The following is a 12,098-nucleotide window of genomic DNA, read 5'->3' as shown; positions in this document are numbered from 1 at the left end:
TCTCTCTCTCTCTCTCTCTCTCTCTCTCTCTCTCTCTCTCTCTCTCGCTCTCACTCTCTCACTTGGGAATTTTAATCAGCTCTATAAGAAACTTGTTTTGTTCCAGTATGTAAGCCGCGTGTCGATATGCACATTCGTTTCCTGCGATACTTGGCATCGATGAATCGCGACAGGCGAGTGGTCGTCGCAATCGGCAAAGTCCTTAAATCAAGCGCGCTTTTGCTCTTAACTTTCGCTCTTTCATCGGCAACGATGTTTCATTTTCCGTCGTCGTCGGCGCAGCACCTGGTGTGGCATAAATTCGCGCATTCGTATATTCTCGCGGCTTAACCATTAAGAAAACTGTAATCGATGGCGCATACGCGCGATACGGTCGCTAATTGACGCTAAATCATCGTCCAGCTATCTCGGCACCGTGCTAAAACAAAACAAGACTTGATTTCTCGCGCGGCGCGGCGCGACGTGGCGCCGTCCATTCACGGGTCAAAGATTTTCTTCGCGGATTAATACGAGATGGCACGATAAAAGAGAGACGGCACGGCCATGCTCGATTATTACTTTCTGCTCGCTCTGTCGCGTCGATCATACGCGTCGACATTCGATTCCCGTCCCGACCACGTCGCAAATTAGCAATTTACGTTGTGATTGACGATCGAAAAGGATCGCCGAGCGATGCAGGACGGAAGTGCGAAAGTTTCGCCGGCCGAAGTAGTATACTGTCGCGGTATATTGATTAATAAAATATAACGTGTGTTCAATGGCAGATAACGAAGCCGCTGTTAGAGAGGAAGAGACGCGCGCGAATAAACCGTTGTCTGGATGAGCTCAAGAACATCATGGTGGACGCTTTGGAGGTGAGGATACATTCATTCTTTTTATACATTTATTATACATACATACGGGATTTAGGTGGAAAATATTTCAGCTATTTGAGGTGTCGGTTACTAGCCTGCATGATCATAATTATTGACGATTAACTATATTAACATTAAGCGACAAAAGCAAAATAACAGGCGCCAAGGCGAAGCGCATAAGTAAGAGCGACCGTGGACGCGGGAGTGAATTTTTGCAGACAAAGCTAACACGCTGACTGCTATGAGGGTCACCAGTGATCGGTGCTATAATAAAAATATAAATATTTCCATGTCTCACTAATTTACATATAAAACGTTACCACTTGCATATAATAAATTAAATATATAGTTAATTAAAGAACTAATTAAACGAGCTGTACTGAATACATGTACCATGAATTGCATTTATTTCTTATATCTTTAATAACTCAAACTTTAGTTGAATATTGAGATGATCAATGGGAATCAGATAGTCAACGTCTTAAACAACGTTTTCGACTGAAGCAGTTTTGAATCACTCCTTAGGAGCGACTAACGAAGTCATGATCTGTATCCATCCTATTACAGAATTCACAACATCGTTCATGCATCATTAGGAAGTTTAATTTGATTTTTTTCTTAGGTTCACGTCAAATATAATAAGACGGATCAAAAGCATAATTTTTGCGATTCCGTCCGTCTTCAGTAAAATATCGCAATTCAGAAAATCCTTTTGAGCCATATGGCTGCTTCGAGACGAAGGGGTGTATCCACTCCTGATGCTGGAAATGGATTAATCGCTCCCGGAGAGCCTGCTGAAACCATTTGGGTCGAGAGCGCTAAAAGTTAGCCGGCAAATCGAAGCGTTACGTCCGCGGTTATTTTCATAGGCAGCGGCAGCCTCGGGCACACCGATAGCCTGGTTCAGCGAGCACGTGCTACACACTTTTTCCCCGCGTGTTGAGAGCGAACCTTCGGAGGAAAGCCGTGGTTTCTTACTCGACTCCGCCGACTCTATTTATGATACCGCGCGTCCGTCCTCGCGCCTCGGCCGTCCGTCCACCGGCTCCGCCGCTGCAATTTTACGGATCGCGCCTAGCAGGAAACGCATTCTCGGGCTGCAGCTACGCGTGCAGGCGATTTTGCTTTTAAATGTTCCCAGAGCGTGGGAACCCACCGGCGTGCAACGGCGGGTGTCAACGGAACGACACGTATACACCGATTCGCGGTGTGTAGTCATGCGCGTAACGTCCTACCGTGGGGCGACATATAGGTGATATTCAAATATCCTCGATATCGCTGTCTAATCCGAGTCTCTCGCAATAAACGCAATTTATCGCGTCCTGGCGGCGGCGGTGCGGTAAGTATTTAGCGCGTTCCCCGCCAAATGCTATCGCGTTAATGTCGAACGCGATCTTCGCCGCGGATAAATAAGTCTGGCCGGGAAGGATAAATAAATAGATAAAGTTGTCTCACGCGAGAAGAAACATGAGATAAGAGGCAGGCGGCCTCTCCTATCGAGGCGGGATCTACAATTTGTATCTTTTACCGCGCTGAAATAACTACGCGCGACGAAATGATGACTTTTGCGGCTGTCAAGCGGAAATTTTGTATTTAGCGTTGACTGTGTACACGAGGTGAGAAAATACGCGGGCCGTGCTTTTTAACAACTTCAATATTAGCCTTCGCGATCGACCAAGAGCAGAGGCTCACATAAAAGAGGCTCACCTTATTGCCTCGCGCGCTTCCCGCGCATTAGACCGAATGGGTCTTAAGCGGAGGAATCCTACGGTGTGCCTCATCGCTGGTGCTAATTTGTCGATACGGTAGTCCCGGCCGGCGCGTCTCCGTCGTCACCGTCTCCACGTAATTCGCTGAACCAACGTGAAAGGCACCGTTCATTTCGCCGAGCTAATTTCCCCAATAACGGCGCGTTATTCGCGGGCCGATTGCGACGTCCGTCTCCTCAGCTTCTGGGCATTTCACGATCCGAGCGATAGGTTCATTCCATTTCCCGAGTCATTCTTATCTATCGACGAGGGTTCCGTTCGCAGACCGAGAGAGAGAACATCAGCAAGCTGGAGAAGGCGGACATCCTCGAGCTGACGGTCCGCCATCTGCAGAGACTGCAGGCCTCGCGATCCCCCGGGTTATCGGCTACCGGCGGCGGCGACGGAATTTCCGCTGAGAATCGCTGGCGATGCGGATTTGGGCATTGCGCGGCCGAAGCCTGCAAATTTCTCTCGTCGCTGTCGGGTGAAGCCGCGGAGAGACTGGCGAGGCATCTTGCGTCTGGTCTTCAAACGAGCCCGCAGTCCAACTCACCGCAGGTAATTGACAGTTTAATTTGTAATTATCGAATAACATCGGCGACGAAGGCAGAGTGCCAGGTGAGGGGGTGTCACTCGCGAGTCCAGTGACACGTGTTGGCGTTCGGCCGCGCGAAACGGAGCTTTTCATTCCAGCACGCTTACACGGCTGATCGTCGCTAATTACTGATATCTCATTATTAGTAATAAAATATGTGATAGGTAACGAGTCATCGTGTATACGCCCCGCCGAACTTTACATTCAAGTGCAACAGACATTATCGAATCCCCCTCTGATACTAGGCATGATTACTCACTGTTTTCTCCATGTTGAGGCTTGAGGGATTTGCTTCAGAGCTGTTTAATTGGGATGGTCTCGATTGTTCATCTGCATTTTATTCTCAATTACAATAAGCGAGATATGTTTATTAATTATTTAACATGCTTAACCGCAGATAGAGTATGCGCGATAAGCAAATATTGGGTCAGTCGAAAAGGACGCCGGACGCCGGAATGCGGGCAACGATATATCGTGGTATATTTCCAGGTGTGTAAAATCGTTTATAATACAGGACACACATTTCTTATCTTCACGGACGTTTGATGAAGAACTTGCCGAGAATAAAGGAGATAACACCGAGTCGAAATTGAGGCCGGTATTCATAATCCATTATCATTTGAAAAATGATTATAGCTTCGGTCATATGTATACATCTCCGGTCATTCGTCCAACTGTATATGCACTTATCTCATACAACAAATAAAGATCCGTAAATACGAATCTGTATATGTAATTAATTACGCTCTCAGTCGAAGCTCGTAAATAATTTACGAATACTGGCCTTAAAATCTAGCGTAAGATTCGCGAGAGTTAATTTATGTGTCTAATAATACTCTTCTAACCGTAAAATTCATCTTGAATCTGCCATTTATTATTTATTGCACATGCAACTGCTATCTTTACTCTTACAACTTCTTCCCCGTCACCCACTTTGAATCTCCGAATCTTATCGAAATTCCCGAAATACCAATAAAAGAAAGAAAAGAAAAGTTTTTTTCTTATATTTATCCATTTAAATATTGATTTTTATCAAATTACATAATATTTGATTATCGCGTGCGTGTATTCTTATCTACAGTTCCCGTCAGTGATTAGTGCTTAGTTAATATATCGTTTATTGAAGCAGAACGAAGATTAAATGCAGGTAGAATATCAAGATGATCGAATATTTCGTAATTCTGAGAAATATTTCTCTTTGAGCCTCGATATGGAGAAAACATTAATAAGTAATTATGTGTAACATTCCAGAAAAATAATAGCCCGCATAGTATTTTTGAGTCTATCAAAATATGTATTTGGTTTTTTAGTCAAATTGGAATTCAGTGAGTTCAGTGGGGACAAGTTATTCATCAAATAATCAATATTATTATTTACGGTCCTTCGCCAACATTTCAGCATCATTAGTTTGTCTTTATCATAGATAATAATTAAGGTGGAAGAAGACGAAAAATCGGTGCAAAAATCGAAGCAAATTATTCAATTGTATTAATGTATCTTGTAATTTACCATTGATCCTTCAAACTCGACAGAATTTGCATAGTTTATATAAATCCAAAATTTCGATTCAAAACTTGCATGCAGCCGAACAAATTTATGATTACAAACTATTGTTAATGACAACTGTACTGATCATGGAACATTCTTTTTATTTTTAGCCGAAAATCGACCTCTTATCACCCAGCCTAACAAATAGCGTCGCTAGCAACGCGTTATCTTGCACCGTCGATATCTCCGGTGAGATCGACTCGGTAGTACATCGCGCGAATCTGTCGCCGATTATATCCACATCTTGCACCGATAATAAACATGTTGACGAGATCCACGACACCAACGCCTCAACAACAATCGTCTCTACGTCTCAGTGTCAAGCCTCGATGTCGCTCGTTAACGACAAAAAGAAATTAACAGCGGATTTTAGTACGAAACTGAAGAATCCAGAGGATCAGAGGGCAGTGACAACTGCGACGACGACGATAACGACGAGGAACAAATCGTATAACTTACAGGATGTTAACGCTGAGGACGATGAAGAAATCGACGTCGAACGTGTAGAGGAACGCAATACGATATGGAGACCGTGGTAGTGCGAAAGCACTTTGTGCTTAATTATCAATTAATAACGTACATTCCCTATGCAGATTCCTATTCTTCCTAAAACTTGCCGTTGTATATCTTACACGTTTACGTTTTGGTAGAATTAATACAGAAGAGATGCTAGAAACAGCATAATCGAAAAGATTTTATTCAAACTTGTTATTTCATGTGACAAGGATATAACACTTCTATGTGTTTATATCATTACTTCCTTGCAAGTACAAAATAGTCTTTCCGATATACTCCGGTATTCGAGAATTATTTTTAATAATTATAGACCGATCGCGTGATATCAATATATACACATGTAGAAGAAAGTTTATTCGAGAGTAAAAAGTTTATTCGATATCATTTCATTAAATAATGGTGATAAAACAATATATATAAACATATCATATACCATATAAAGACTAATGGAGAGATCATCGGTATTGTAAAGTTACGTAATGTTAATATTTTATACTATGGTCATTTTTTGTATTATAGTTAATAGTGTTCTGTTAATTCTACATTACTTTGGTATTTGGCTTTAAATAGACATAAGTGTGTGATAGATCATTCTTATATATACATTATTTGTATATATTAGATTATAACTTACAGAAGAAACAGATTAGAAAAAAATCCTCTTTAATCCATATTCTTATAAGAATTATAAAGTTTATGAAAATAATAACAAGAAAAGTTATTAATTTAGAAAACATTTTGGAAAATCTAATTAACACACATAAAATTATAAAGTATATTAAATATTATAAATTTTTATGTAACATATTTTATATATATATATATATATATATATATATATATATATATATATATATATATATATATATATATCACAGTTTCATCAAGATATTTCAAATATAAAATATATGGAATTAGTTGAAATATTATTGAAATCAATATATGATACATTGGGTCCGAAAGCAACGCGAGATGACGCCAGCAACCATTGGCAAGATCAATTAGTTCTGAATGAATAACACAAAATTGTACCTGCAGTAGATTAGTTTCTCAATTATTCTGAAAAAAGACATAAAATAATACCAACATACAATTATAAGGTTGATTAATTCTAAGAAAAAGATGGTATCATTGATTCTTAAAACAACACAAATGGTATCAATTCGATAAGGTGAGTGGCAAATGCAATTAATAATCTTTAAAAAAGATGTGAGGCTGGTGAAAGTTGTTCAAGCAATCAATTATATATAGTACATTAATTAAAATTAATATAAATATATATATATGAAACTTTTTCATAATAAATATTCGTGATATTAAAATTAGATTAAGTTAAAAAGTCACATCATATCTAATTATTACATTGTATATTACATTGTATTAAATTACATTAAGGGAGGAGGTCATATTAAATTATATCAAGTCAATATATTAAAACTTAATAGTTTGTTATTATTTGATAAATAATAAAAATCTTTGCATAAATAAATAATAAAAAATAATAAATAATAAATAATAAAAATCATTGATTATTTCACATAGCAGGAATATACATACGGATATCTTATGAATATCAGGACATTTTTAGGACATCTCTATGATACATTATAAACATTTCTGCTGTGTACGTGAAAAAAATTCGTTAATCTACATTTATTTTATAAAAGAAATATTGATTTAAACAACAGAAAACAGTTTAGGCTAAATAAAATTTCAGAGATGTCAAACCAAAATTGCGTAAAATCGGTTTAGACTCGAACCACCTTATATTTATCTAGAAAAGATCTAAATCAAAATGTGGTTTCAGTCCCGTCTAAATATAAACTGGTTTGAATTTTGGCTAAATCTAATTTCAAAGATTTCAATCCAGAATTCCCCGATAATCAAGCGTGCCGGCACGTTAGTGCACGCTGTACTCAGCACGTCATGCAAGTACCATATTGGTACTGTATTATTTGATATCGATAAAGCAGAAAATATGCGCGCCACGGTGTCATCACGCAATGCAGTACACGTTGCTCGATAACCAAGCGCGCCACTATATTTGTGCACGATGTGCTACGTACGTTGGACAAACAATATACCCCGATAATCAAGTGTGCCAGCACGTTAGTGCACGCTGTGTTTAGCACGTCATACAAGTACTATGTTGGTACTGTGTTATTTGATATCGATAAAATAGAAAATGTGCGCATGGTGTGTAGTACACAATATACTACGCAGTGTAGTACACATTGCTTGATATCGCACAAAAAGAAATTTTATATTATAAAAACGCAAATTTTATTATATCTCTATCTATTTTATTCATCTCCAAAATTAATACTATTAGTTTAATTATATAGTTTTTAGAAGAAGGTAATAAATTCATGACTTTTGTAGTATTTCCTCGATCGTTATATTATCCTCCTACAAAATCGTAAACCCGATATATCGAGCAACGTGTATTACATTACGTGATGACATCGCATATTTTCTGCTTTACCAATATCAAATAACACATTACTTGTACTAACGTAGTATTTATAGACGTGCTGAGCGTGCATAGCGTGCACTAACGTGCCGACACACTTGGTTATCGGAGGGGACTTATTTAGCCAAGATTCGAACCTAAATATTGTGAAGACTGTTTCCTCTTTGTGACCGCTGAACAAAAAATTTAAGTTCTTCTATTTTGCGATTTTGTAGAAGGATAATATAATGATCGAGGAAATAGTACAAAAGTTATAAATTTTTTATCTTTTTCTAAAAAAATATAATTAAATTAATAGTATTAATTTTGAATAGATACAGAGATAAAATAAAATCTACGTTTTTATAATATAAAATAATCGGGCAACGTGTACTGCACTGCGTGGTAACACCGTGCGCACATTTTCTACTTTATCGATATCAAATAACACAGTACCAACATAGCATGATGTGCTGAGCACAACGTGCACCAACGTACCGGCACGCTTGGTTATCGGGGTGTGAAAAATCGTATTAGCTGAGATTCCAATCATTTTACATTTTTCTAGCCGGGATGCGAACCTAAATGGTTCGAGTTTTGGCTAAACATGTTATAAATGATTCGAGTCTCGGTTAAACCAAATTTCAGAGATCTCAGGAAAAAATCGCATAAAATCAATTTAGCTAAGACTCGTATTGTTTTGGACTTATTTAGTCGAGATTCAAACCTAAATATTGTGAAGACTGTTTCCTTTTTATGGCTGAACAAAAAGTTAAGTTTTTCTATTTTGCGATTTTAGAGGAGGATAATATAATGATCGAGGAAATAATACAAAAGTTATAAATTTTTTACCTCTTTCTAAAAAAAATACAATTAAACTAATGGTATTAATTTTGGAGATGAATAAAATAGATAAAGAGATAAAATAAAATCTACGTTTTTATAATATAAAATTTTTTTGCGTACATTTATATGTAATAATAACTAAAAAAACTATGATAATAATAAAAATAAGAATAAAATTATTTGATTTAATATATAACATGATCTCTGGTACCTATATATAAAATATATGTAAATATATGTTAAAAGTACATACAATATGTATGTATGGATACACACACACACACACACACACACACACACACACACACACACACACACACACATTACTTCTTTTTATGCATCTCCAAGTTTCAAATCTCCAAGTATTAAAAATATCCTACACCATTAAAACAAAGATTATAATGAAAAAAATTATTATTACGTATAATGAAAAAAGATTGTAATTTTATTTATCCATTTATACGCGTTAATCTCTATTCAATTTAGCATATGTAAAAAATTTCGAGATTTATAATTTTCGTTGTTGAATAATCTCTTGATCTGGTTTCTGTTTTGATACCACGTTCTACGTACGCGGATTACATTCGTTAATATTCAAGAAATATTACACTGATTATATGAAATCTCTAATTGTCGCACTCTTTGTATACGCGTTATATAATGAGTTCTAAATTTTATAGTTTCTGGGTTTAGGCAATTCGTCATATCACGATTTGTACGTCTGTTTTCAGTTTACTTTCAGATTACTTACTGTATTGACATGTGGAAACTTGAATAATATTTTTACATAACATGATTGCATATATTTGGTTTTGCACAAAATCTGCAACGGATTATATTTGGAAATAACAAACCCTATACTAAGCCGCGTTTGGAGCATTTGCAGGTAGGAAGGATCGAAGTAGTTGCCACAGATAAAGAATCTTCACGACTGCTGCTCGGGGACCCTTTTAGTAAGGACATACGGTTTGCCAACAGTCATTCTCGACCATTATTGCGGTCACTAAATCAAAACGATGATACTTTTGTCGGCGGCCAACGGTATCCACAAAAATGTCGGCGGCACAGTTAAAACGCTTTGCTATTGAACCGACGCTATTGTGATGCCTGCGATTTGAGTGGATGCCGACTGAAGTGATACAAATGACATTAAACTGAAAGGAAAACGGAAAATGGTTTTGCCTTTGTCGCGGGATTCTCCGATGTAATCTTACATGCAAACGGCACCGTAAAAAGGATAAATAAAAGAGTGCGTCACTTTAAATATAATTAACGATTTTCTTTTTGCACTTTGACGGAGAAAATATATTAAAGTGCAAAGATAACGTAAACTTTCGTCGAAGAAATTCAAATAATCTCTTATTTCCTCCTCCCACGGAGAAACTCGAAGAACCTCGATCTTTTGGTCGCGCGATTCGCTTTTCGTCGGCGCAGGGGTTCCATTGCACCCAGTGGTCGATAACACCACCGTGAGAGAACCCTGTGGCCGTTTGCGACCTTATTCGCCGGTCGCAAACAGCCACGGAACGACGACGCACGCACGCAGGCACGATACCTGAAGTCGTGAGGAAAGCTGCGCAGCCATTACGACTCTTACCGTGGCGGTTCGCGCGGCGCGTCAAAGAGCGCTCATTAAATGCTGGCAATTAACTGCGGACCGAGTCTCTCGCTTTCCCGTTCCCCGCCGCACCACCGGCCGCTTCTTCTCGGTTCTCGGTTTCCGTTGGGCCTCGTGTGCCGATGCTGCCGGTGGCGGTAGTCTGAGTACTCGAGGTATTCAGGTGTGAACGTGAGCCACAGCTCGAGTTGGACCCTTTACCACCTCATGGAAGCGCTATTGTGGCGTGATAATCTGCGGAACCGCGAATCATCGATTTCCTACTGTCGTATCTGCATTCTGCCTGAGATGTTGTCTATGTTTATACTGCTTAAAATAACATTAAAAGTGTGTTTAATCGATTGCGAGCTATCATTTTTTTTAGCATTTCTTTCTATTTTGATATATTTTGAACATGAATTTTAGGCATACATTTCCTTGCTTTTGACGCCACCAATCAAGAATTCCGCGATAAAGGACCAGTGCTGGGATTCTGTAACTCGTTATTGGAGTTAACGATAGTTTCGTTATCGTTGTGCAATTTTTCTACGATATACAAAATGCAACAATAACGAAACTGTCGTTAACTCCAATAACGAGTTACAGACTCCCAGCACTGGAAGCTTAATTCTGAGAATACTTCCGGATCTCCTTGTAGGATCTGCGAGATGTCCAAGTAGCGGAACTCGAGTTCCTATAAACTTGAACAATGATCATTTCTCTATCGTTCAATGTGAAATGTCGATGACGCGCGATTAATATGAATACCAATCGGATACCAATCGATGAATAAGAGTCTCGACTTGGTCTCACGCCCTGGCGCAGATTTCACGCAACAATGTCCGCCGCAGCGACCTATCGCCTATCGCCGGATGATCTACGATTCAAAGGTTGACGCGTCGCGATCTCGTACAGACACGCGAGACCGAAACCGGTAACGTCCGCCTTCGCACGGTTGCACGCGTGCCCGTGTGCATAGGGCATCGGGAATTTATCAAACGCTCGTCAACGACTACCTGGCTTCGAACGTTGTTCCAGATGATGTTCCGCATCGCGGTATCATAGAGAATGATTGACGGATGTAATTTGCGGAGAAAGTTTCCTCGTAATTAACAACGGGATCTAATATTACGCTAAGAACACGTGACACTCGCGGTGCTTCTTACGTAAGGATTAATCACTTGTTCAGGGGTAGCCGTAATTAGAAAGCTTCGAGCTCATTTTCTCTCCTCGCGAAAATAAAGTCGAATTTGTGTCGCAAGTATCTGCTATTATCCACTTGCGCCAAACTTCTATCTTCTTTTATCGTTTTCTTTCAACGTGAATCAATGAAACATCATTAAAAGCAGTGAATATACACTGATTTACAGTTATAAATACTACTGTGCCCAAAAAGTAAGACCAATTAAAAATTTTTTTTTTAAATCTTTATTTATTATTCCAAATCTATTTCGTCGCCTTCAAAGTAATCCCTCTCAGACACAATACACTTATGCCAACGTTTTTTCCAATCTTCGAAACAGTTGTTAAAGTTGATTTCCGGGATGGCCTTCGAAGCTTTCTTCGATTCAGCTTGTATCTCTTCAATCGAGTCAAAACGGTGTCCCCGGAGCGGTCTTTTGAGTTTAGGGAATAGCCAGAAGTCACACGGTGCTAAATCAGATGAATATGGTGGTTGTGGAACGATATGGGTCGAATTTTTAGCGAAATAGTCTCGAAGAACCAATGCAGTGTGAGATGGTGGGTTTATATCTATCACTGCAGTGTGGGTTTGTATGCATCACGTAATACGGTTTCCAACCGTAGGGTTGGAAAAAACGTTGGCATAAGTGTATTGTGTCTGAGGGAGATTACTTTGAAAGTGACGAAATAGATTTGGAATAATAAATAAAGATTAAAAAAAAAAAATTTAAATTGGTCTTACTTTTTGGACACAGTA

General features: G+C 38.6%; 1 protein-coding gene across 3 annotated transcripts in view; it reads left to right on the top strand.

Moving 5' to 3' along the window:
• LOC116851505 (enhancer of split mgamma protein-like) overlaps positions 1-6,010 on the top strand; it is a 17,456-nt gene extending 11,446 nt beyond the window's left edge. For all 3 annotated transcript variants that reach the window (XM_032830964.1, XM_032830966.1, XM_032830963.1), the window contains 3 exons: positions 765-854; positions 2,888-3,163; positions 4,859-6,010. In XM_032830964.1, the coding sequence (XP_032686855.1) occupies positions 765-854; positions 2,888-3,163; positions 4,859-5,287 (795 nt within the window). In that variant the 3' untranslated portion in view covers positions 5,288-6,010. The remainder of the gene's footprint in view (positions 1-764; positions 855-2,887; positions 3,164-4,858) is intronic.
• Positions 6,011-12,098: the final 6,088 nt, after the last annotated feature.

Source organism: Odontomachus brunneus, unplaced genomic scaffold (assembly GCF_010583005.1).
Source record: "Odontomachus brunneus isolate Ranch 3 - 2012 unplaced genomic scaffold, Obru_v1 Obru_scaffold_176, whole genome shotgun sequence".
Taxonomy (NCBI): domain Eukaryota; kingdom Metazoa; phylum Arthropoda; class Insecta; order Hymenoptera; family Formicidae; genus Odontomachus; species Odontomachus brunneus.
Note: the sequence above shows the minus strand (reverse complement) of the source record. Positions and strands in the feature narration are given on the sequence as shown.